The sequence below is a fragment of the Furipterus horrens genome, unplaced genomic scaffold (assembly GCF_987537825.1).
Source record: "Furipterus horrens unplaced genomic scaffold, mFurHor1.1.pri manual_scaffold_11, whole genome shotgun sequence".
Lineage (NCBI taxonomy): Eukaryota > Metazoa > Chordata > Mammalia > Chiroptera > Furipteridae > Furipterus > Furipterus horrens.
Window position 1 is genome coordinate 44,797,048 of NW_028327181.1, and position 25,007 is coordinate 44,822,054.

At 56.8% G+C, this 25,007-nt stretch overlaps 1 protein-coding gene across 1 annotated transcript; it reads left to right on the forward strand.

Annotated features, from left to right (window-relative positions):
* The first annotated feature begins 277 nt into the window (after positions 1–277).
* On the forward strand, positions 278–24,593 carry GRAP (GRB2 related adaptor protein). The gene is made up of 5 exons (XM_090257782.1): positions 278–479; positions 8,896–8,993; positions 13,377–13,499; positions 22,465–22,633; positions 24,340–24,593. Exons 1-5 carry the CDS (start codon positions 402–404, stop codon positions 24,523–24,525), a joined length of 654 nt encoding a protein of 217 aa, XP_090113908.1. The 5' UTR covers positions 278–401; the 3' UTR covers positions 24,526–24,593.
* Positions 24,594–25,007: the final 414 nt, after the last annotated feature.

The following is a 25,007-nucleotide window of genomic DNA, read 5'->3' on the forward strand; positions in this document are numbered from 1 at the left end:
TGTGGCAGACAGAGTGGGCAAGTGGTGGGGGTGACTGGGACCACAAGGCACAATGCCTGAGCGCCAGGTTGGCCTTGCAGGATTCTCCTCGGGGGACCTCAGTGTCCTCGTTTGTAACATGGGTACGAAGAGAGGGACCCCTCTCCCAGGGCTGCCCGAAACTCTGCAAGAGCTGCACCTGGCCTCTGGGGTCTAAGGTAAGGGCGGGCCAGCTCCCACACCCTCCCTGCTCGGTGACATATCTCTGCTTCCTGTTTCTTCCCGTCAGGGGCAGTTTCAGTCTCAGCTTCAGAAGAACAAACACATTCTCAAAACAAAGGAAGACAGTCCTCGACTGCAGAGGAAGCAGGAAGCTGCTGGCCCAGCTCCGCGCCTGGCTGCTGGGGCTCAGGCACGGCAGAATGGAGTCGGTGGCCCTGTACAGTTTCCAGGCCACAGAGAGCGATGAACTGGCCTTCAACAAGGGAGACACACTCAAGGTAGGACGGCCAGCGGCTGAGTGGGCCGCACGTGGGTTGGGAAGGTTAAGAACCAGGGACCCAGGACAGCTCCCCAAAAAGAGTCCAGCATCTGGAGGAGGACAGGGCAGCTTCTCCACTTCCTCCCCCCAAGCCTCAGCTTTCCCCTCTAGGAAATGAGGGGTCTTTAATGGTCCCTCCTTTGGGGGCCAGTGTGAGGATTCGGGGGACATGAGCACAGTACCTGGCAGGAGTTGGTTCAACACCCAGTTTTCCAGGGAAGAATTTGAGAAGTTGTCGAAACAAGAGAATGAGAGAGAGAGAGAGAGAGAGAGAGAGGGAGGGAGAGAGATGGGGGAGGAAGAGAAGGAGGAAAGAGGAAGTTCTTAGGAAAGTAAAAAGTACACATGTAACCTACTGGGGTGAAAATAGCTGTGATTTAAATGTCAGGAATGAGTTTCCCAGCAGAATGGAGAAAAGGGAAGAGTCCGTCAGTCCTACCACCACCTCTTTCTAGCTGTCCAGGCCTTTGTAATGAGCATTGCAGCCTTCCAAGGGCAGCCCAGGCGGAAGGGTCTGTGGGGGGTCTCTTTCTCTCCAGAAATGTCTTTGCTTGCAAGTTTGCTCAGGGGCTGGATTCCAGAGTGGCCATGCCAAGACTTGGGCTTCTGGAGCTGGCACTGGCTGAGAAAGTCACCCCCCTCCCTGGGCCTGGGCCTGAGTCTGCACAGGAGCAGTGGGCCTATGATTAGATGTCCCTCTGTTACCGCAAAGGGGACCCGGCCCAGAGCAGGTCTGCCGGGGGCCAGCTGGAGTGTGTAGGCAGATTACTTCATGTAGGAAAGATTTCACAACATGAGGTCAGGTGACTGTGAGGGTACACTTATTAAAGCTGGGGACAGTGAAGCAAGGAAGCGCCTAGCATAGAAGAAGCAACAGGGGAGCCTGGGCTGGGCTGCCAGAGCTCACTGGGAACTCAGAGAAAAGGGGCCTTGGGGACAGATTCAGGGGTCAGCTGCCAGCTGCCCACTGCCTTCAGAGACCTTTTAAGATTTTTATTTTATTTTTAGAGAGAGGGGAAGGAAAGGAGAAATAGAGAAACATCGGTTCCTGCTATTTGCGTCCCACTCAGGGACTATACCCGCAACCCAGACATGTGCCCTGGCTGGGAGTCGAACCAGTGACTGTTCACTTTGTAGGATGACATCCAACCAACTGAGCCACACTGCCAAGGCTAACTTCTTTCAGGCCAGCAGGCAGGGATCTTAGGGGAGGTCTCAGGGGAGGGTCGCAGCAGAATATTCATCCGTCCTCCAGGTGTGCCCCGTCAGGGTCCTGGTCTCCACGGATGGGTCAGTGACAGGGCAGGTGGTCTTTAGTCATTGCAGCCTGTCCTGCCATTGCCCACCTGGTTTTGCTGTGTTTCTGGGCCTGGAGCTGAAATACATCTGAGGCCCAGATGTTATCTGCAGGGAGGTGACCTTCTCTTCTGTATCTGGCTGTAAATTGCTTGGCCAGTGTGTTCAGCTGTCTGTCTCAGTTTCCCTGTTCTGCCTGCCAAGGAACCCTCCCGGCGTCTCACTGTCCTCCCTGAGCCCTGGGCCCTGCTTGTGGCCTGAAGCTGCAAGCACAAGAAAGGACAGGAGTGCCCCTTTGCTGGCACCAGGCTGCACCCAGTCCCAAGCTCAGCAGTGCCCTGTGTCCTGTTTACGCTGCTGGAGTGGAGAGGACTGGCGCCCCCATGTTCATGACTGGCCAAGCTGAGACACAGGGAGGTGACGCGACTTGTTTAGTATGGGGTCGAATTTGAACTTTTGTCCTTTGAGTCTGGAAGCTGTTTTGTCCCCTACGATACTGAAGAGTGGGCTGGGGAGGTTGAGGTTTCCCAGAAAGAACCACACCCCCTTCTCTATACCAGGATGCTGGTACCTGTGTGTGCCTGGGGCCCTGTGGACACGTGGCCAGTCGGAGAGGAGGCAGGCCTAGCAGCAGGACAGCCCGGGCACCCTCTGTGAGAGCAAGCCTGGGCCAGAGCTTCATTCTCCAATCAGCAGGCTGGGGTCTCTAAACCCAGACCTGAGGTGTGGGAGGGACTGGAACAGTGAGGAAGTAGGAATGGGCTGAGTGCTCCTGCTGAGGCTCAGAGAGATGGGCCAGCAGTGGGCGGGGTTGGTCAGTGAGTGCTCCCTACAGGGACTGTAAAGGCTGTGACATCCCCACTGCTCTCCCGGACTCCTGTGTCCAGCTTTCCCACCCGGAGAGTAAGTAGTCTCGGTCATTTCCCACCAACATTTGCTAAAGTGTTAGCCAGTTCCTGGGGTGTTTGCTTTTTATTTTTACTTGATTAGAGGCAGAGACAGAGACATGGATCTGCTGATCCACTTATTGATGTGTTCATTGGTTGCTTCTTGTATGTGTCCTGACTGGGAATCGAATCCACGACCTTGGCGTATTGGGATGATGCTCCAACCAACTGAGCTACCTACCAGGTCAGGGGATCACAGTGGAGCCGCAGGACATAAAACAGTGCCTGACACATAGCAGGCTTTCAGTAAGACAAGGGAAAGGTTGAAAGAAGGAAGGAAGGGAGGGACAGAGGGAGGGAGGGAGGGAGGAAAAAAGGACTTAAATGTTAGCAGAAACTGGGGCACTCTCCCAGTGGGACTTGCACCTCATGTGCGTGGAGACTGAGGAGGGGACCTTTCAAGCTCAAAAAATGATGGAGGAATGAAGGCAGTGGAAGGGGCTGCCTTTTCCCTCATTTATTCAACGAACACTTGTGGAGCTATTTTTTCCGGTTTTATTGAGATAAAATTGACATGTAAGTTTGCATCTGTTTAAGGTGTCCATCCTAATGATTTGATATATGTCTATGAAATCATTGCCACAATTAGTTTAGTTAACACCCATCACCTCACATAGTTACAGTTTTTCTCTTGACAACAACTTTCCAGATCCACTCTCTCAGCTACTTTCAAATACACAGCACAGAAGGGTTAACTCTCGTCACCATGCTGTGCATGACACCCTCAGAACTTACCTATCTTAGACCTGGAATTTGCACCTCTGGACCCCCCTTCACCCGTCCCCGCCCCCCAATCTGTTCTCTGTTGAGTACTGAGCACCTGTTGTGTACCAGGTGTTGTTCTAGGAGTGAGGACACAGCAGCAAACCAAGCAAGGCCCTGCTCTCCTGGAGCCGGCATTCCAGAGGGTAGTGAGGTCAGGAGGTGCTGAGGGGGCTGAAGAAATCAACACAGGGAGATGGAAGGCACTGTGACGAGTGGGGTGTCAGGGCAGTCTCTCCAAAGAGTTGACACCTGAGGAATGAGCAGGTGGCAACTATGCAAAGAGTGGAGAGCTCCAGGCGGGGAAACAGCTGGTGCAAAGACCCTGAGGCAGGACCTACTCTCAAGTTTGAAGAATGGAGAGAAAGGTCTGCTGCTGAAGAGCAGTGAGTGAGGAGGAGGTGGTAAGGATGAGGTTGGGGGAGGCAAGAGGCAGGACCTGCAAAGGATCTGCATTTTGCAGTCAGTGGGAGGTGTACTCACTGATGGGTTTCGCCAGGGATGTTCTAAAAAGATAACAAAAGAGCAGGAGTGGAAGCAGTGTGGGTAAGAAAGGTGGCTTAAACTAAGGAAAAATGCAGGAAAAAATGCCAAAATATTAATGTTTTTAATATGTAAAGCGCTCTTCTAAGCCTACAAGAAAATCACAAACAGCAGAATAAGAAAATGGGCAAAGGAAAACTGCCACGGAAGTGATGTGAGCGCGTGGCCAGTTTCAGCTGTGACAAAAGACGCCAGATCAGTGGAATTCTGCTTTTAAAAGGTCCTCCAAGGTTACCTGTCGAGGGCGTGGGAAAATGTGCACCTTGACATGTGGGTGGTGGGCAGGTAAAGTGACATCATTATTTTGAAGGGTATTTGGGAAACATAAAAAGCCTTAAAAGTCTCCATGCCTCTAACCCAGAATTCTGCTTCTGGGAAACAGACAGAGCCCGGATGTGTGTGCGTCGCCCACGAAGGACTTGAGGAGCACGCCGTGCAAGACTCAGTGGGGAGAAAACCACAGTCACTTGGGCCACAAACCAGATAAATGAGTAGAATGTAGCGTTGTCAGGTGGAGATAGGATAGGAGAAAAATGAACAAGTGGGGGTGGGGAATGCTGATGACAGTTTGCAACGTAGCATCAACCTAGACTACCTGTTCGGCATGAAACAGAATATTACACAGCCCTAAAAATGCAGTTTGGGGGGAGTGTTTAATGGCATAAAAACATTCATGACACAACAAAGCTCAGGCGGCACGAAGCAGAATGCGGATGTGTGTACACAGAGTCAGCTGGAGACAGATGACCACTAGGTGCTAATTTCGTGGCGGGAACTGACCCTCACGCACTGGATTGTGCCTGGAAAAAAATACTAGAGAGAAATGGCCCGACTGAGAGTAAATATCTTAGACTCTGCCATCCCTCTGGTCTCTGTCATGGCCACTCAACTCTGCCCTGGTATTGGGAAAGCAAATGCATGTGACCATGTTGATAAAAGTGTATTGACAATGACAAAAAAAAAAAGAAGAAGAAGAAGAAAGGAAGGAAGAAAAGAAGGAAGGAAGAAAGAGAGAGAGAGAGAGAAAGAAAGAACGAGCCTGATAACTAACAGCTGCCGACTGGGAGGTGCTGGGACTCCTGCTCCCAAGGTGGTACAGGTGGGAGGTCAAATCTGCCTTACTTCTGATTTGGATGGATTTCTTTTCGGCATTTATTTTTAAATAGACTTTACTTAAAAAAAAAAAAAAAAAAATATATATATATATATATATATATATATATATATATAATTTATTTTTAGAGAGAGGGGAAGGGAGAGAGAGAGGGGGAGAGAAACACCAATGTGTGGTTGCCTCTCAGACCCCCCCAACTGGGGACCTGGCCCGCAACCCAGGCATGTGCCCTGACTGGGAATCGAACCAGTGACCCTTTGGCTCTCAAGCCAGTGCTCAACCCACTGAGCCACACCAGGCAGGGCAGACTTTACTTTTTAGAACACTTAGATTTACAGAAAAATCAAGAAGATAGTACAGAGGGACTCCCACCTGCCTGCACTCAGCTCCCCTTTGGGAGCATCTTACATTAGTAGCATGGTACATTTGTTACATATTGAGACATTATTATTAATGAAAGACCATATTCAGAGTATGTGCATTAATTTTTATTTTTTTTAACATATTGTCTTAAAATATTATCTTGATTCCTGAAGTTTTTTGAGCTCCTTTAAACTTTGTTCTTGGTGTGCCTCACCCACCCATACCAGTCTGGGGCCTGCTCTCTATAACTCTAAAAATGTGGCTGTGTCCCCTCTTCCTCTCCTGGGCCAGGGCCACCATGCATGGGTCTGATGGCTGTCCCTTTCTGGGCAGTGCAACGGTGGAGTCTGACCTCGTGGCCTGACTCTTTCCTGAGTGCTGCCTGTGGACCAGGCCCTGTCACGGCCATGCTTCTCAGGCACCCCAGCCTCCAGGAGCTGCAGCGAACGCATCTGAGCTCTGGTCTTGCAGGACAGCTCAGTGGCACATTGACCCACTCTGGACAAATGACCTCAGACATCGCTCCCCAGAAACAAAGACCCACTCCCTGACCGGCCAGGCATTTCGGGGTACAGAGCACCGTGCAGCTCCTGGCTGGAGGAGGGAGGTGGGTGGTGGCTTCACCCTATCTCTCCATGGATAACCTGGTCCCTGAGACCCAGACTTGGGGCACCCTCCGCCACGGGGAGGTTAATGGCACCTCAGACCCCATGTAGGCAGCCCTGAGCTTGGCCCACCTGCCGCCCCACAGCCAGTCCCGTGGCTGCTCAGGGTTATGACAGCCTGCCAGGTGCAGGCCCAAAGCCTCGGAGACGCCTCAGTGGCTCCCTGCTCATCTCTTAGGCACCTTCTCACTGAGTCATGCCAGGGACCCTGCCAATGCCTACACCGAACCCCGCCGCGTCTCAGCACCCATCGGCCACAGCCCCCAGGCCTCCATCCTCACCAACGCCCCCACCCCCCATACCCGGGGCTAGTGCACAGCGTTTCCCTGCCCCCGCTCCCGCCAGCCCAGTCTCCGCACAGCCGGCATAACTGAGAGCCTGACCCTCCCCTGATGGCCCTCCAGGGGCTCTTCTTGGCTTTTGGAACAAAATCTGAACTGCTTGCCCTGGAGTCAAAGACCTACACTCTTGCCCTGCCTGTCCTGCCCGACTCTCCCTACTCACCTCCTCACGCTGCCCCTCCTGCCTCCACTCCAGACACCCTTGCCTCCTTCCTGTTCCAGGGACAGGCTTGCTCCCACCGCAGGACCTTTGCACTGGCTGACTGTTCCCTCTGCCTGTACACTGGCCCCACATCTTCTTGAGTCTGTTCCTGTGATTTGGGTCTCAGCGTTGCCTCCTCAGAGAGGCGATTCTCTACTGCCTCACCTGACCTCTGTTGCAAACCTTCTTGTCCCCAACCAGACATCCTTCATTTGCACTGTCCTGTCGTGGGTTGTTCAGAAAACCTACCACTAAATTGTCACCTTGTCGACTTGCTTTCTTCCTCTTTTATTGTTACCTTTGCCCACAAAGGTGGAAGCCCCTTGTTCCTTAGCACGGCGTCTGGCACACAGCAGGTGCTCAGTACATAGCAGACATTCCCTTGCATAGAGCAGAACACAGCGGAGGAGCACAGCATCCTGGGCGGAGGGCACTGGCGGGGATAAAGCCAAGGTTTCCCCAGAGAGGAGCGGCTCTCCCTGTGTTGTGGGAGCACCCATGTCTGAGGGCCCAGGGCTTCTGAACCATGTTAACAGTAAGAATTCAGCTAATAGAAACAACAGGAACATTTCTGGGTCCCCAGAGTGAAGATAATAGGAAAACAACAATGTACAACAAAATAGGGTTAGAGTATATATGACACTCACATGTCCACACAGGACTTCACGGCTCACAAGACTCTGCCCCTGCAGCGCAGGCCCTCACTGTACCCGTTTCACAGGCGACAGAGAGTCGGGCGGACAGTGATCTAGAGCCCCAGGCTCCAGGGCTTCTTCGTTGAATCTATGGCCTTGGAAGGAAGCCCACAGGGTTTACTTCTCTAGTAATTGGGAGAATTTTTTTGTTTTGTTTTGAGCAAAAGTTTTCCTGAGTCAGCCACCTGCTTCCTTCTGTCCCTGCTGACTGTGCCCTGGCGACAGCGGCAGGAAGGAAGGGACTCAGCAGGCCTGGCGGACAGACAGGGGCGCCTGCCGCATGGGTTGGGGCACAGGCCTGGGCCAAGGAGTCAGTCCCAGCTCTCTTGGCAAAATGAAGCTGTGTGAGCAGCCGCCTTCATGCCAGCTGGCCCAGCCACGGCTCTCGCAGTGCACCTCCTTGGCCGCTGCCCTGTAGCCAGACTGTCCGCTCAGCAAGCACCCCACTAGGACTGAGCCGGGACCTGAGCAGGACTCACAGGGGAGATGCCCGCCCCTGCCAGGCTTGGGTCCAGAGACAAAGTAGGAGGTGCAGTGAGAGGGAAAACTGGCAGGGCAGGGGCCCTTAGACCAGCAGAACCCAAGACCCCAGGCCCAGAGTCCAGGCTTGCTGCGTGGGCTCTGCTCTGTCCCTGCGCCGGCCTGGCTCCCCTCCCCTCTCTGGGTCTGTTTCCTCGCCTGCGCAACAGCCCTGGGTGATCATGGCCTCAGAGCTCAGGTGAGAATCAGGGTGACAAGTGGCCAGCTTGCCCAGAGGAGTGAGGAGGGACCCCTAAGCTCTGTGCTGTGTCCACTGCAGCCCCGCCTGCTTCCCCCACAGCCGTCCGGTGCTTCTCAGCCCACCAGTGGGCCACAGGGGCCTCACACCGTGGACAAGGGGCCTCGTGACCTGGGCAGGCCAGGCCTCAGCCGCAGCCCAGCCCGAAGGTCTCCCTTGTCTGCTCCCCAGTGCCTGAATGCCGCCACCTCCTGCTGAATCGTCACCCCTGAATTCAGACTAGAAGGGCTGTTTAAATGCAAGTGACTCGAGGTGACCCTCACTAGGTGCTGAGCTCAGGCCGAGGCTCCCTGACTTCCCTGGGGACTTCTGACCTGTGCCCCATGGCTCAGTGCCTGGTGTGCAAGTACTGGGGGACCCCCATTCTCAGGGCCACAAGTCAGGAACAGAGGCACCCCAGATTTCCCCCCCCCCCGAAACCCCACAGTCTGCAAGGGATCCTGAGAGTCCAGCTCCAGCCCCACTGGGGCAGCTGTGACCTCTCCCCAGGGGTGGCACTATGGGGTCAGGCATGGTCCCTGTGACCTCGGGCAGGTCCCCACCCCTCCTCTGTGGAATGGGCCCCAGGGCCAGCTTGGTGAAGCCAAAGGGCACTTGAACAGCAAGCCCCTCAGCAGGTGACAGCTGTCTCCCCGGGTGACTGAGTGGATGTGTCTTTCCTGCCTGCAGATCCTGAACATGGAAGATGACCAGAACTGGTACAAGGCTGAGCTCCGGGGTGCCGAGGGCTTTATTCCCAAGAACTACATCCGAGTCAAACCCCACCCGTGAGTGGCCATGACCCCACCCCTCTGACCTCAAGGCACCCCCACCCCAGTCCCTGCCATGAGTGTCCCCACCTGGCCGGGCTGCTGCCTGGTGTATCCCTTAGGCATGAAACCACTTCATTCCCAGCCCCACCCATCTATCTGGTGCCCCCAGGCTCTACTCCAAGCCAGGAACAGGGGATAGAGATGTGAGGACTTCTCTAAAGCAGTGGCAGGATTAGGGCCAGCCCTGGCCACAGTGCCGAGGACCTGGAACACCAGAGAATGTCCCAGACCCCTGGAGAGGGGGGCCCTGGGCTCTTGATGAGTCTGGGCCACTGGCTGCTATGTGGCCTTGGGTAGGTCCTGCTCTCCCTGTTCCTCAGGTCCCCTATTGGTAGCACAAAGAGGGATAAGGCTCCAGCCTGTGGGTGAGTCTAGAACTCTGTCTAAGGGGCCGGCTTGGCCCTGTGTGAGGGTGGGGAGTAAGGGTGGCAATGGAGGAGTGGAGGGGTGAGCAGGAAGCAGACTTTGCGGCACACAGGGGACATTGGCCAAGCAGAATCTGGGATTAGGGCAGAGTGAGAGTTACATGTGGAGCCCAGGTACCCAGGGTCTGGGACCTGCTGGACCAGGGAAGCCCCCAGTCAGGCTCTTAGTAGGTGGTATCCCATCCAAAGCTGCTGCCATGAGAATGGCAGGTCTAAGGTGCCAAGAATCTACGGAAGGCCCACTCTGTATGCTTGAAATGATGGCTGAGGTAGCCTCAAAATATAGCTGCTCCCTCAGTTATTCACCATGTGCTAGCAATGGCCCGGGGGCCTAGCCGGGACTCTGTTGGAACCACACATGAGAGGCTGGGGTCACAGCAGCACCGTCCTGTGGGAGACAGGATATAAAGAAAATACAGCATGAGAAGGCAGGCAGCACTGAGATAACTAACCCAGGAAGGCTTCTAAGAGGAGGTGGCAGTGAGTGAGGTTTTGAAGGATGAATAGGAGTTAGCTAAGTAGAAAAAGAGAAAGACATTGCTGGACATGGGAAGCAGTGAGGGAGAACCCATGGCAGTGGGACTGGCAGGAGGGCCTCAAATATCAGGCCCAGGGTGGTGGGAAGCCATGGAGGTCTCTGAGCAGTGGGGGGGAATCTGTCAGATATCGAGTCAAGTGACCAGGCCAGGCAGGCTGGAGCAGTCAGGCAGGAGCCATGATGTCTATGTGCCTGTGGAGCGAAAGGGGAGGGAAGTGCAGGGCTAGGGTGAGACCTGAGGGTATTTCCTCTTTATCTGTCTTTGAGTTATTTCCAGAGCTGCCGCACATCCCACGTCATGTGCTGGGCAGGTGCTGTCCCACCCAGGGTTCCAGCCACTCTGTCTAGACTCCAGGCATCCCAGCCCCTCTGGGCTGAGTGACATTGGACAGGGGTCTGCCCCTCTGGCCTTAGAGCCTTTCTGTCAGTAAAGGGAGAGCATGAGGGTAGAGAGAGAAGGCGAGAACCCAGGGCAGGGCCACAAGCCGTGGCCAAGCTGCCAGGCAGCTGCAGGCCAGCAGAGGACAGGCAGAAGCCATCCCTGGGGCTGGCCAGCTGGGGAGGGGCTTCCAGAAGGAAGCAGTGACTTGGCCAAGACCAGAAGCCTGGAAGGCCCCAGCTGCTGAGGAGCCCTGAGCAGAGGGGAGAAGAGCGACCATGTGTGAGCTGCTGCGCTGGGCCTGTCAGGCAGTCCTGCGGGTTGAGGCAAGAGGACCCAGGGCACTTGGGGGCCATGGCGGGTTCCAGTCTGCAATGCTCCTGGGGTCCTGGGGACCAGCTCTGGCCGCTTGTGTCTGGGACAGAGTGGGCACGGGGGTCAGGGTTCCGACCAACCCACCTGAGGCCATGCCCAATTTTGTCCTTGGCTAACCTCAGTACTTGCCCCAGTCCCAAAATAGCAGTGGGGAAATTCCAGCTCAGTGCCTCACTCCACCCATCAGGCCCCAGAGGTGGGGAGGATGTGGGGGATACGGAGTGGTGGCTCGGGTGAGGTGGGGGGGTGGCTGGGTTTTCAAAAAGCCTGTGCCTACACCACGCCCACTCTTTCCCTGAGCACCCACTGTCACCCCCGCCTGCCCAGGAATCCCCTGGGGAGTCACGGATGTGCCTAACCAGCTGCATGGCCAGTGCGGGTCAAGGTGGATGGCCCAGAGGAAGAGCACGGTCAGCTGGGCCTGGAAGTTAGAGCCGAAGTTTGCCGGGGGGGTGTGTGGGGGGGGGGCGGCGGGCAGGCCCAACCAGAGGCGTGTAGGAGGAGGGCTCTGAACCCCTCAGCGTGGCAGCAGCGGAAACACTGCACCAACACTGCACGCAATAGCACCCTCATCCTCCTGAGGGCTGCGGAGGAGGTGGTGGGGGCAGGGCGGCCCGCCCGGGTCACATGGCTGGGCCCAGGGCTGTGCTCACCAGAAACGGTGGTGGAGGTCCCTGAAGAGCAGCTGGGATTGGGGGAGAGGCCAAGGCCAGGGACTTGCTGTGCAGTCTTTCAGGGATCCCAGACCTTCTCTGGGCTTCAGTTTCTATATCAGTAAAGGAGAGGACTGGACTAGGTGGCCTAGGGGGGCGTGGCGCTGGTGGGACCGGGCTGGGCTCCAGGGCAGCGGGAAATGCTGGCTTCTCTGGCATCCAGGGCGTTGCCCCAGGAGACCAGCCCTGTCTCCCCTGGTGGGGGCAGGGCTGGCTTCCTTGAAGGGTGTGGTTGCAGCACCCTTTGAGGGTGACAGCCGCCCACACGCTGACGCCTCCTGTGGTTTCGTGGGTTCTTTGGAGACATGCAGGCCCTCAGGAACCCCCATGTGGAACCCTGTTGGGCCCCTGCCCTTGCAGCAGGCCCTGCATGTGTCCTGCCGGGACTTCGGGCACAGGCGCCACCTCCCAGGCCCCCATGAGCTCAGGGTCCCCCGTGCAGCTCAGCCTCTGGCTGGGAGCCTGTGCCCATGGCCCCCGAACTCCAGAACCCCAGGCTGAGCTCTCCAGGAGGTTGCCTTGGTTTCCCCCTGGCAGCCCCGTCCACCGCCTCGCCTCCTGGGGATACCCACCACGAGATGCACCGGGGTCCCCACCTGTTTGAGGGCAGCATTCAGTTGGAACCTCACTTCTGAGGGTGTGGGCCCCTCCAGAAGCAGTGCCTGAGACACGCGTGAGGACAGAGACCTTATCTGGGAGGATAAAGTGGGCAGGGAGGCAGCCAACAGGGTGTGTTAGTGACGTGGCTACTGGGAGACAGCACAGGCACCACAGTGGGGGGCTGGCTGTTCATCCACCTGCTCCCTCAGTCATCACCTGAGAATGTGCCAGGGGCTCAGCACACAGGCCAGGTGTGTTAGTCGCCAGAAAAAGCCTCGGGAAGGGTCCCCCGTGCTTGCATTGGGCAGGCGGGGGTGGTGGTAACGAGTGGGGCCCGTGTGGGTAGGGGGAGGGCAGGACACCTCCGGCCTCTGCCACTGCACCTGCTGTCCTCGGCTCTCGGCTCCAGGGCTTGCCCACCTCCTAGAGAACAGAAGTCTCACATCACACCTGCCCCCAGGAGCCAAGCTCAGATTCAGTAAACTTTTGCTGAAAGAGGGAAGAGAAACAGGAAGGGGAATGGAGGGTCCAGGCCTGCCCTTGGGCGGCACTGGTCCCTCCGTGACCCTGCACCGGGCTGAAATCCTGGGGCTGAGAAGCCAGTCAGAGACCACTGGACCCTTCAAGGGTGGGCAGAGCCCTAATAAGCGGGGGCTGGGGTAGGAGCGAGGAGCTGCCTGGAACCCTGCCGCCAGGTGGGCAGGGCTGAGGGAGAAGCAGGATCCCAGCCTCTACCTCGTAGACCCTGCGGGTGGGGGGTCTTGCAAGACTAAGCATTCAACAGTTACCTCCGTACACCCAGTTCTGCTCGGTCAGCGGGAAAAGGGACTTGGGCCTGTGAGAGAAGGCCCGGGAGGCCTCAGTCTGAGCGTCTGTGAAACCGGTATAGGGTGAGGTCCTTCACCACCAGACCAAAGCTGCCATTGTTTCTGTCATTGTTTTTTTTCCCCCACTTTTAAGATTCTATCATCTAAAACGGAAAAGCTCAGCTGGGGTTGTCTGGGTGGAAGTTTTCTGAGGTTTGATTGATATTTCTGTGTTCCTAATGGTGTGTGTTTGTCTGGCGTGTGGGGAAGGATTGGGCTCCGGAGCCCAAATGCTGGGGTTGGGTCCCAGCCCCTGCCTCTGCAGGTGTGACCCTGGGTTCATTGCTTCGCCTCTCTGTGCTTCCGGCTCCTGGTCTGTGACATGGGGGCAACTGTATCTCGATGTTTCGGGGGTGCTGTGAGGATCAGCGATGCTGAGCATCTGGGCACAGAGAAGGTGGCCCTGCCCCTCACTGTCTTCACCTGTCCCCTCTCTCTGCAGGTGGTACTCGGGCAGGATTTCCCGGCAGCTGGCTGAAGAGATTCTGATGAAACGAAACTACCTCGGAGCCTTTCTAATCCGGGAGAGTGAGAGCTCGCCGGGGGAGTTCTCCATCTCTGTGAAGTGAGTGGTGGCCTGGCAGGCCGGGTGTGGGGGAGGGGAGGCAGTGTCTGCTCTGAGCCTCCAACTGGAACAGGCTCACAGATTGAGGTGGCGGGATCCCCAGAGAGGAGCAGTGCCAGCAAACTCCTGGAAGCAGGTGACTGTCTGGGTGTTAGGGGAGTACACGCGCCCCAGGCGGGGGCCCGGAGCTTAAGGGTGTGCTTGAAAAGCAGCCTTGGGCTGACTGCAAAGCCTCAAGTGCCAGGCTGGGGTGTCTGGGCATTATTCTAGGACCAGTAAGGAGCCATCAAAGAGTCACCATTTATTAAAAAAAAAAAAAAGGACTACAAGAGAAAAGGAAAGATGCATCATCAGAGATGAAGAGGATGCCAGCGGTTTAGCTGTCCTCAGAGACTGGTGACGGGAGACACGCAGGCACCAGGGCAGGTTTTCAGAATGTACTTCTGACTGGGTCCCGCGATACGGTGACATAAGTGAGAGCCTGGACACCGGGCCAGGTGCTCGGGTCAGATTCTGGTTCTGCTACTTCCTGGCTGTGTAATGTTGGACAACTCACTTAACCTCTCTGTGCCTGCTTCGTCACAGGTGAAATGGGTTATTGCAAAGAAGAAATGCGTCAATATGTTGAGAGCAGTTAGAGTACTGCCTGGCACTGAGTAGGATGGCTGGGATAGAGGTCTGCTTTGGTGACAAGGCAGCTCCTCAGCACGGGCTGGCCACCTCTGGGCAGCACAGAGCCTAGTCCCAAAGGCCGCATGGTGATGCAGGAAGCCAGGCCGGAAGTTGGGAGCAGGCACAGGAGTGGGGGTGAAGAGGTCAGGTCCTGGGTGGGTCTCTGTCCTTTCTATTCCCAGTGTCTGTGGGAGAAGGGAAAATCTCCTCTACCTCCGCTTAGTTCCTCTGGCTGGTCAAATAGTTAAAATGGCACGAGACAGACTAACGGGGGGAAAGAACCACATTTAGTCACATATGGTCATATGGGTTCCGTGAGAACATGGGGCCTGAGGGCACACTGGGAGGTGAAGGCTCACATGCCATCTTGAGTGAAGGAGAAAGGAAGGTCGTGGTTTGGGACTTCAGAGGGAGAAAGGCAATTCACGTGGAGATGGAACTCCAAATGTTTGGTAAACCGGTGTTTGCTGGGCATCTTTAACAACGGGACACAGGGAGGGCCTGGGCAAGGGGCCGCACTGGGGCCTTCTCTGCCTGTCACACCTGCTCATAGTGAACCACAGTTACCTGCGGTGGCAGCCCCCTTTCTGGAGCTGGTCCTCTGTCTAAATCCTTTTGGCAGTTCCAGGGATTGGCAAAGGCTCCTCCTGAGTCTTAAAAATAGCCAGCTTAAAATAACTGCTGTCCCAGAGGCACACTCGTGGTGGCAACCTCTGCTCCCTCTCACCTGGACCAGCAGGACGAGATGCACAAATCCGAGGCCTATCGCGCCACAACGTGCCGTGTGCCAGGCTACCTGGGACCTGGGGAAATGGCAGTGAGAAGGCCACTTCCTGGCTGTTTAACATTGGACAAGTCATTTAACCACTCAATGAGCAGATACAGGGCTACTCTGGTGCTTGCCCAGGGGCTGGGCCTGAGGGTCTCAGGGTCACGGGGGTCCCAGTGAAGTGGAGGAAGGGAGACTTGGCCAGGGGGCATTCGCTGTGTCCTCGCAGCTCTGAACAAACGGGGTCATGACAGCCTGCAGGAGGCTCCCGTTTGCAGAAACTGCAGCCCAGGCCGACACCTCCTGGCTCCCACAGGCCCCGTGAGCCCCGTGGCTTTTGCGTGCCTGCCGTCCATGTCCTGAGGAGCTCCTGGCGGTCCCTCCTGGCAGTCAGCGACCAGCACACTGGGACCCTGTGAGGTGGCAGTCTCCCCGGCTGGGCCTGGGGCACCCACGTGCTCAGCGTGGCCCCCTCCATGCTGTGTAACCAGCCTCAGCCTTCGCTTCCCTTCCCCCTGGGAACAGGCTGGTCACCCCAAGGGCAGGACTGGCTCTGACCCTCTTTGAGCCTCTGTTTCCCCGACCAAAACGGGAACACTGCAGGTGTGTGTGTGTGGGGGGGTGGTATTGTGAGTTCTTGGCCCTGATGTCCTGCCAGGAGGGATGTGGGTGTCTGGAGAGCCCTCATCCCACCTCTCCACCGTGCAGGCCCAACCCCCACTCCCCACCCAGATCTCTGCAAAAGCAGGAAATGGTGGTTTGCCATGTGCTGGCTGCCCAGGTCCACTCCTGGGAATGGCGCCCCCCACCTGGGCTGGGCTGGCTTTGAATGGCTCCTGGAATCAGCGCCAAAGCCCGAGGTCACCCAGCAAAGCAGGGGCACAGGGGAGTCACTGGACCAGCTTCTGGAGCCTGAGCTGAGGGGCGGTGGTGGCTCCCCCCACCCCCACCGACTCCCCCTGCTCCACTAGTGAATCTGGGCCTGAACCTCCCCATTGGTGGCTCCTGCACTGCCCACTCCTGGCCTCTCCCTCCAAGTGCTGCCAAGCCGCTGGGCGTCTGCAGGCTCAGACCCAAATATCTCAGCCTAGGGAGCGCGGTGGGACTCAGACACAGCCTGGCCCGGGCGTTCGTGATGGAGGGATGGAAAAGGGACATTCAATGACAGCAGTCACCTTCCACATGGTGAAGGAGGCGACGTCTGGACTGGGCCCTGAAGCATGAGTAGGAGTTTGGTGCACAGAGTGGGGAGGGGATGTGCCAGGCACAGGAGGGGTGAGTGCAAAGAGCTGGAGGTGGGCCAGTGACGCGGGGGGTTGGCCAGGAGGGAGACGGGCAGTACTAGGGAGCCCATCTGTAGCAGGGCAGCCAGCGCCAGCGTTGTCCTGGGAAGGGGTTCAGGAGCCTCCCTCAGAGAAACCTTGGCACGTGACCCCCTCCCCATGGCATCCTGGTCAAGACCCCCAGGGCTGGAACAGGCAGGAGCTTCCTGGGCCCTGCTGGCCAGTTTGCGCGCAGCACCACCAGGTGGTACCCTGTTTCATCCCAGCTGGGTCAGGGCTCCACCTCTCTCCTGGGGGCCTCCCAGTGGTCCTTGGCAGGCAACTGGGCAGCGATCAGAGTGGGAAGCTGAGACTCAGAGAATCTGTGTGGCTGGGAGTGTGGACTTCTGAGCAAGAATCTCAGCTCTGATACCTGCTGGCTGTCCCACGCTGGGCCGGTTACCCTCGGAGCTCTGGTTTCCTCGCCCGGACAGACATCTATGTGAAGCGTGATGCCTCGCTCACAGCGAGTGCTGAGTAAATGCCAGTTAGAGCAGTTGTCGTTGTATTAACCCTCCAAGGGCCACAGTGGCCCTGGCCCTGCCTGACTCTGGGGTTATTAGAGAGGGGTGTGACGTGAGGAGGTGGGAGCCAGGTACTTGTCCTGGCTCTGCTCTGGGTGCGGCGTGACCCCTGGCAGCCCCCACTCTCTTCGACCATAATGTCCGTTCTGTGACGTGGAGACAGTGACCTGAGGGCCATCCAGAAAAGTGGTGGCTGTGCAGGCTCCCGAGGGAAAGCATTGCCACCTCGCTGGCTTGCTCCTGGGGACTCTCCCGCTGTGCCTGGTGTCTCCTGTGCACTCATGCCAAGCCCCACAAAGCTGTCAGAGTGGGGTTTATGGCCTCATGGAGTGACAGTGGCCACAGCCGACTGGCCTTTACAAGTTTACAGAGGGCTCTCCCCTCCGCCTCCAGAGGACACCTGAGCTGGCTGGGGTGCAGTACCTGGGCTGTGTGTCACTTTTGCCCCGCACTTCAGTCCAGGCTGCTGTGGGCTCCTCTGTTGTAAATGACAGTTTGTTCTCTAGTGGGGTGTTTTGCTTTCCATCAGGCTAGAGGTTACCTGGAGTCGATGCACGTGTTTGCTCTCCCTTCTGGTCACTGAGCACCTACTATGCACCAGGCCCTGCCCCAGGGAAGCTCCCTGTTCTTTAGGCTCTCGCGTTCTACTGGGGTGACAGACTATGAAAGGCTAGTAAATTACACACAATCTTGGAAGATGATAAAGGCTCCTGGGAAAATGAAGCGGGAAGGAAGTGGGGGACACAACTTTATGCATGCAAAGACAGGGAGGAAATAATCCCAGAAACACAGTTTACAGGAAAAAACAAACAGACAGACAAACTGAAGCTCAGAGAGGTGTAGTAACTTGTCCAAGGTCACACAGCAAGGAATAGCAGGGCTGGTGCCCTTTGACCCTCTGGCCCCACAAGCTTGGTCTACCCTTCACCCACCTTCCCTGAGACCCAAAGACCCAGGAGGAGTCTGTCTGCACCAGACCCCTCCCAAGGTCGGTTCAATTCTACTTCATGTCTGCTATAGTACAGGTACCACCCTCCCTTTTCAGAAGAGAAAACTGAGGCTAGGGAAGGGCCATGCCTATTGGAGGCCATCCAGTGGGCAGTTAGCACCCAGGCCTCTACCCAAGCTGTCCTGGGGCTCCCAACCTTACCCCAGACTTGTTTTATCCTCTCTGGGCTGCCATTGTCACCTTTGCTGCTGCCACTACCAAGCCAGAAAAACCTGCTGGGCAGGACCGGCTGCTGCTAGCATCAGGCCTGACTTGATCCTCTGGGCTTTCTCCACAGCCCTGGCTGTTTGGAGGGCACACACACACAGTCACAGCAGTCAGGGAGAGAGGCACATGCCGTACCCAGACTCGGTGGAGGCAGACATCTGGCACACACAGTCCAGGATACACTCACACGTGCCCTGGGCACTGTCCACTGTCCTGGACCAGCTCCAGGTGCCCCTGCATTGGCTACACCCAGGCTCAGACCTGCTCTGGGCTGCACTTCCCTGCTCCAGCTCCCACGGCTCACCCAGCAGGGCGGTCCGCATTCAAGCCATTCCTCCCAGGTCAGGGCCATCTGTATGCTGCATGCCTTGCAGCTCCTCTGGGCCTGCGGTGGGAGGTCCAGGGAGTTCGCAGAGGGCAACTCCTGGTTAGGGGTCCTCAGTTGCCTTGAAGGATGGCTAAGGCCAAGACCAGGCAAAAAAAAAGAGGAAAACATTCCTGGTGAGAGTCACAGTTGAGGAACTGGGGAGTCTAGGGGACAGGCTGGCAGGGAGGGAGATGGCCCCAGGTGCTGAGTCCTTGGGGTCGTCAGATGGACATGGCCCTGCATGGCTTCGGATAGGGGTGGTCACTGATTGTGCCAGGGAATGGCCTGGCAACAGGGCCATGCGGGCAGCAGCATCTCCAGCACGGCTGTTCCTGGCTGTGGGCAGGTCCCGTGCGTCTCTGGCCCTGCTCACTGTGGAACAGGAAGTTCAGGCCAGGCGGGAGAAGGGACAAGACCTGTCTTTTACTGAGTACCATGCATAGACTAGCATCTGGAATGTGCAAGCTTCCCAGATTTGAGAATTATTGACTTCTCAGGTTGGAAGTTTCTAGAATACCTGGATCTCTGTCTCCTTTCCCACATCTTATCTCCTGTTCTCACTCCCTGACCCTCCTTTATGATCAGAGAATGCTTTGTTTTGAATAACTTTCCAAGTAACTGAGGATAACCTTCAAACACCAAAATGTTGCAAATTGTGGTCACTTGGGGTTGAGATCTTTTTTCAATGGGTCACACAGTTTCCCAGAGGAGAGAGGCCACCCATTCCCCTGGCTCCTGCTTGGGGCCTTTGCCTCTGCCCAGATGTGGCGTCACGGGGTACCTGTTTCCTGGCCTCCCACCTGCCTGGCTGCTGGTCTCTTCCCTCTCACTCTGCTGCACCTCAGCCGAAGCCCAGGCGCCGGGAAACCGGCACTTGTAGGGACAGGGCCCTAGGAAGTCGCTGCACTCAGAGGCTGCCGGAAGGGAAGCTCGTGGCCTCTGGGAGCTGCAGGCCAGACGGGCCAGGCAGCACCGTCCGCTTGCCCACCTTCTTTTCCATCCCAGGGACATGAACAGATGTGTCCCACAGCCAACAGCACAAGCAGCTAAGTCACCTGGTAACAAGGCTTGCTGATGGCACATGAGTGGCCTTATCGTGGGTGTGGGGTCTGTGCTCCACCTGGTTACAGAACCTCACTTCTCGTGAGCTGGCTTGCTTTATGCCATCCTGAGATGGACTCACGTCACAGAGAGGGCACTGGGCCCATCCCAGGGCCGGGACACTTGGAGGGGGAATAGCAGCTCAGAGCGGACAGAGGAGACTTTGAAGGACGAAGTGCCCCAATGAGCACGTAAGCCCACCAGGTGCGCAGTGCGCAGGCTATTGTAAGCAGCTGGTCACAGAAGGCTGGGCAGGGCTGAGGGGCCCATGCAGCCCCTCACTTTGGTGCAGGGGTCTGGAGCTGCTCTCGGGGCCTGGGCCATTACACCTGGGCCTGGGAGTATGAGTACAGGTTTGACTTGGGCAGAATTTAGAGGGGGTAGTATATGCAAAACCTGGAGGTGTGTTTAAAGGTGGAGAGAGGGGTTCTGTGTGATCTGGGCCCCTTGACTTATGCTGGGTGGGGAGATCCCACTTTGCCCTCTGTTCCCTCAAACTGGGAAGTATTTACATTAAACAAATCTTTATCTTAAATCTTTATTTTTTTTAAGTTTATTTTATTGATTATACTATTACAGTTGTCCCAATTTTTCCCCCTTTGCCTCCTTCTTCCTGGTATCTCCCTTCCTTCCAGCTATACCCCTCCCTTTAGTTCATGTTCTTTGGACTCTCCATTTACTTTACTATTCTTAACTCCCCCCCCCCTGCCTATTTTGTACCTATGAGTTATGCTTCTTAATCCCTACACCTTTTCCCTCATTCTCCCCCTTCCCTCTCCCAGCTGATAACCCTCCATATGATCTTCTGATCTTCATATCTATGGTTCTGTTCTTGTTCTAGTTGTTTGCTTCGTTTGTTTTTGTTTTTTAGAATCATTTATTGATAGTTGTGAGTTTGTTGTCATTTTAATGTTCATAGTTTTGATCTTCTTTTTCTTAAGTGTGTCCCTCTAACATTTCATATAATAATGGCTTGGTGATGATGAACCCCTTTAGCTTTACCTTGTCTGGGATTAAATCTTTCAACTTTGCACAAAGCAGCACACCAGCCTGGGAGGACAGGTGGGGAAGTGGATGCAGGCACGGGGGGACAGAGCGTGGCAGGTTGCAGCTGGGGAGCCGGGGCGACAGACCCCACAGTCCTGCTGGGGCCCCAGAGACATTGGGACTGTGGGGCTTCCCAGAACTCAGGCTGCGGGCTCAGCCCAGCTTGGAAATGCACTGTGTCCAGAATTGTTTCATAGAGTTTAAATCTAGAATCCAAGAGGTTTTCCTGTTTAATATCAAGTTTCCAGACCGGTGTTGAGTTCTCATTCAGTCCCAAATAAAATGAACACAGCCTGTGGCCCAGGAGGCCAAGGAGTCACCTCCCTCGCAGTGGCCCTCCCTGTCCCCAGGCTGACCGTGCCCATTGGTCCCCAGGTGTTCCCAGCTGGCAGCCCCACCAGCCACCTGGGCAGGGCACCCTCCTGTGGGCAGGTTCCTAGACTGGCTTCTTCCTGGTGGGGACAGGGCTGTTCTGTGTTCCCCTGTGGCCCCCAGCCTGGCCAGGTGGGCTCCTGGCAACCCTGTTGGTGGCACCTGCACAGCCAAGGGTCACAGGCCTTCCTCACCTCGCTATGGGGAGTGCATCAACGCCTGGCCCGGCTGGGCAGGTGAGGACACCGAGGGGTAGGGCCAGGCTGACTGGAGAGCAGGGATGGGTGCCTTCAGTGTGGCCAGGCAGAGCAGACAAGATGCAGAGGGCCCCCTGGGGAACCCAGCGGAGGGAAGAACACAGAGCAGTGGGACTGGACTGGGAATGACAAGATCTGGGACATGATAGGCATTGCAGCTGGCATCAGTATTAATGGCTATTGATATACAATGATAACCGGTTGGGGAGCCCTTGAGAGTGACACTTGACATGTGGGAGCTGCGCTGTGGCCTTTGCTGCTGTGTGACTCCGGGCAGTTCATGGCTGCACTCAGGGCCTCAGTTTCCCCACTGTGAAGAGGGCCTGATGTGCTCCTCCCACTCACCCCTGCCATGCAGAGGGGATCGCAATGGCTGTGTGGCCCATGGTCCTGACCCACCACATCACTGCCTCTGGCCCCCATGCTGCACGGCTGGCCCTGGCATGGGGCCCGCATCATGTCAGAAGTCACCAAGCAGAACAGGCTCCACCCTCCACTCCCACCCCCCCAGTTTGGGGGAGGCAGCCTGTCTCCTCAGCTGAGCTAGAAGGCATGTGAGAAGATTTAGCAGTTGTGGGCCGGAAGGCTGAGCAAAGGCTGGGAGACAAGAGAGAGATTTGCTGATTGTACCAGAGAATATATTAAAGAAATGAGTCAAATCTTGAGCCTGAGGTGTTAAGATTTTAACCTGAGGGTAATGGGGAGCCATAGAAGGTTCTTGAGGTGGTTGTGCGTGAGAAGGAAATGAAGCCTCCCGCGTGCCTAAACTTCTTACACACTGACAGGCTTTGGTCTGAGTCAGAGTGGTCTTAGGATTCACTTCTTAAGGGACTGCAAAAGCTGAGTGGGGGCTGAGACGGAGAAAAATGTACAGGCTGAGAGGGATGCTAAAGAGAGGAAATGCTGTCTGATCACCTCAGGGAAACCCATTTAACAGTGCCACTAGCCATGGTCAGCATTTTCTGAACACCTACCCAGGGAGAGGCGTTATTATGAGGAAACAGTTTCAGAGAAGTTGAGTGATTTGCCTAAAGTCACACAGCAAGAAAGAGGCCTGGTCCAGGGTCCACTCCCTTAACTCTGTACTCCACTGCCAGCGGGTACGCACGAGGTCTTACATCGAGCCAGGTCAGTGGGGCCTGGAACTACCCACCCCCATCCTGCTGTGCACCTTCTCCTGACTCCAGGTCTCACCAGGAAAGAGAAAGGCCAGGTTCCAGGTAGTGGTGAGCAGGGAAGACACAGGGCCATGCTGGACTGGGAGTGGTTCCTGGCTGCTGTGGGCCCCTCTGAGGTGACCATGGATCATCTCCCCTAGCTACGGGGACCAGGTGCAGCACTTCAAGGTACTGCGAGAGGCCTCCGGGAAGTACTTCCTCTGGGAGGAGAAGTTCAACTCCCTCAACGAGCTGGTCGACTTCTATCACACCACCACCATCGCTAAGAAGCGGCAGGTCTTCCTGCGGGATGAGGAGCCCCCACTCAAGGTAGGCAGCCAGACATGGGGACGGTGGGTGGATCCAGCGTGCACCACTCTGTGCCTCCACCCTCCCCATTGGGCCATCGCAGGGCGAGGACGCTTGGTGGGGCCTCCCTGCCCCCCAGTAGCCCATCTCATGGGGGGAGAGTCCAGCCCACATTGTACAGTTATATCCTGGTGGCACAGCTGGGAGACGAGCAAAGATGGGAAGAAGGGGAAGAGGAGGAAGGAACAGACTGGAAATTCCATGGGGCAAACCGTGTCTGGCTCGCTCTCAGTAGTGCATGGCACACAGCAGGCGCTCCATAAATGTTTGTTGAATGAAGGTACTGACACCTGTTGAGCCTATTGAAAGACAGGTACTGAACTGGGCTTTGGGTGCTGGGAGCTTTGTTGTCCCATGGTACAGGTGAGGAAACTGAGGCTTGGAGAGCGACGTGACTCAGCCAAGGCTGCCGACCGGCAGGCTCAGTCCTGCTTTCTGCTCCTGAGGTGCCAGCCTTGGGTGGGGTGTGGGGCAGTGAGGGTGAGGCCCTGGCCAGGCACGGGGTGTGGGGGGTGGCCACCCCTTGTCCTCTCAATAACAGCAATTTGGCAGCCAGCTCTTTCATCAAGGGCCCGAGGACCAGCTCTCATTAGGGTGATGACACCGTCAAATGGGGTTATTAGCCCCGATGTGCTATTTCCCTTGGGAGGGGCGTCGGTGAGGCCTGGGCTGGAGGTCAGGACCCTGCCGCAGCCCAGCTGAACGGGGGCTCTGAAGAGGGCGTAGGGGGCATGACCAGAGCCCAGGCTTGAGGAGGGCTGACGGACACCTTCAGAGAACCTCCGGCCCCGCCCTGCTCCTAGACTGGGCACCTTGCCACTTGTGACCTCAGGGCCAGTGCATCCTCAGCTGGACCTCAGTTTCCTCTCTGTCCAGTAGGATGAACCCTGGGGCCTGATATTCCAGAAAAGCCAGGCAGTGCCTCAGGAGACCCCCATTAGTGCAGCCTGTGGCCTGCCGGCAGGCTCAGCCTCCTCAGCCCGACCCTGGGGCAGGTCTGCTGGGAGCCCTCCTCTGGGCTCCGAATCCCAGACCTCCCTCCCCTCCCCCTCACTGCCTGGCCAGCTCTGACCTTAAAGAGTGTAAGGGAGCCAGGATGGGGCTGGGGGCCACCTAAGGGCTCCCCCATACCCACCACCTCACTCTGGCCCAGCCCTGGGACCACCCACCCTGTGGGGAGACTCCAGAGCTGGCTCAGACTCTTGGGACCCGTGCCGCCTCCTTCCTGGGCAGAGAACCAGTAATTACAGCCTGTCCGCTGATCCTATCAGTTGTCCTGGGGAAGATTCTGACGGCTGGGAGCAGAGATCCCAGTGGGGCAGGCAGCGCCTGGGTGCTGGGCGCAATTGTCATGGCGTCAGGCTGGCGTGCCTGCAGCGAGCTCTTCTCCAGATGCCATGTGCAGGCGGGGAGGCAGAGGGACCTAACCACAGCCCCACACTGCAGCCCAGGACTCAGGGCCCAGCCGAGCCACCAGGACAGTCATGTTGTCCCATGTCGGTGCTGTAGGGGCCAGCAGGAGGCCCATGGGTGGTGGCAGTTCCCTGGCCGGGGCAGCAAACGCGAGCTCACCCTCGATTCTGCCCTGAACAATTTGCCCTTCCCAGCCTTCAGCAACCTCTCTGAGGGCCTCCTGCAGGGCCCACTAACGACTGCCTCCCCTGCAGCCAGCCCGGGCGTGCTTCGCCCAGGCCCAGTTTGACTTCTCGGCGCAGGACTCCTCACAGCTCAGCTTCCGCCGTGGTGACATCATCGAGGTCCTGGAGCGCCTGGACCCCCACTGGTGGCGAGGCCGATTCTGCGGGCACGTTGGTTTCTTCCCACGGAGCTACGTCCAGCCTGTGCACCTCTGATTGGAGTGGGGCCCAGGGGGCAGAGTTGGCAGGCCATCTGTCCACTGGACACTGAAGTTCAGACAGAGGCCATGGACACCCCCACCAGGCCCCATGGGGCTCAGCCAAGGGCCTTGGACAGGAACATGGGCCTCTAACTGCCCAGCCCAGCCCCCACTGCTCCACATGAACTGGGACTGCCCCAGGTGCCCACCACCAACGCGGTGTTCAGTGACAAGCGGGCAGGGGGAGTTCCCAGGGTTTCCTGTCAGCTGCTTTCCATTGGTCACCAGTGTTGTGACATCATAGCCATCCATCAATGGTCCCATCCTCAGAGAGGACTGAGCACTCCTAGGTTGTACCCATTAGTGGCTCAACCCAAGGCGTGGGTGGGATCACCTTGGGCTGACCAGTCACTGGGCCTGCCTGGCCCTCCCTCAAAAGGACCCTTGAAGTGTTCTGGCTATTGGGGAGGTGGCTTCAATGTAAGGGACAGGCAAGGG

Bases quoted from the DNA above. Each gene is read 5' to 3' on its own strand.
- GRAP (XM_090257782.1), top strand. From the start codon at position 402: ATGGAGTCGGTGGCCCTGTACAGTTTCCAGGCCACAGAGAGCGATGAA. The intron at 480-8,895 runs GTAGGACGGCCA...TCCTGCCTGCAG, and splicing joins ACAAGGGAGACACACTCAAG to ATCCTGAACATGGAAGATGA. The intron at 13,500-22,464 runs GTGAGTGGTGGC...CATCTCCCCTAG, and splicing joins GAGTTCTCCATCTCTGTGAA to CTACGGGGACCAGGTGCAGC.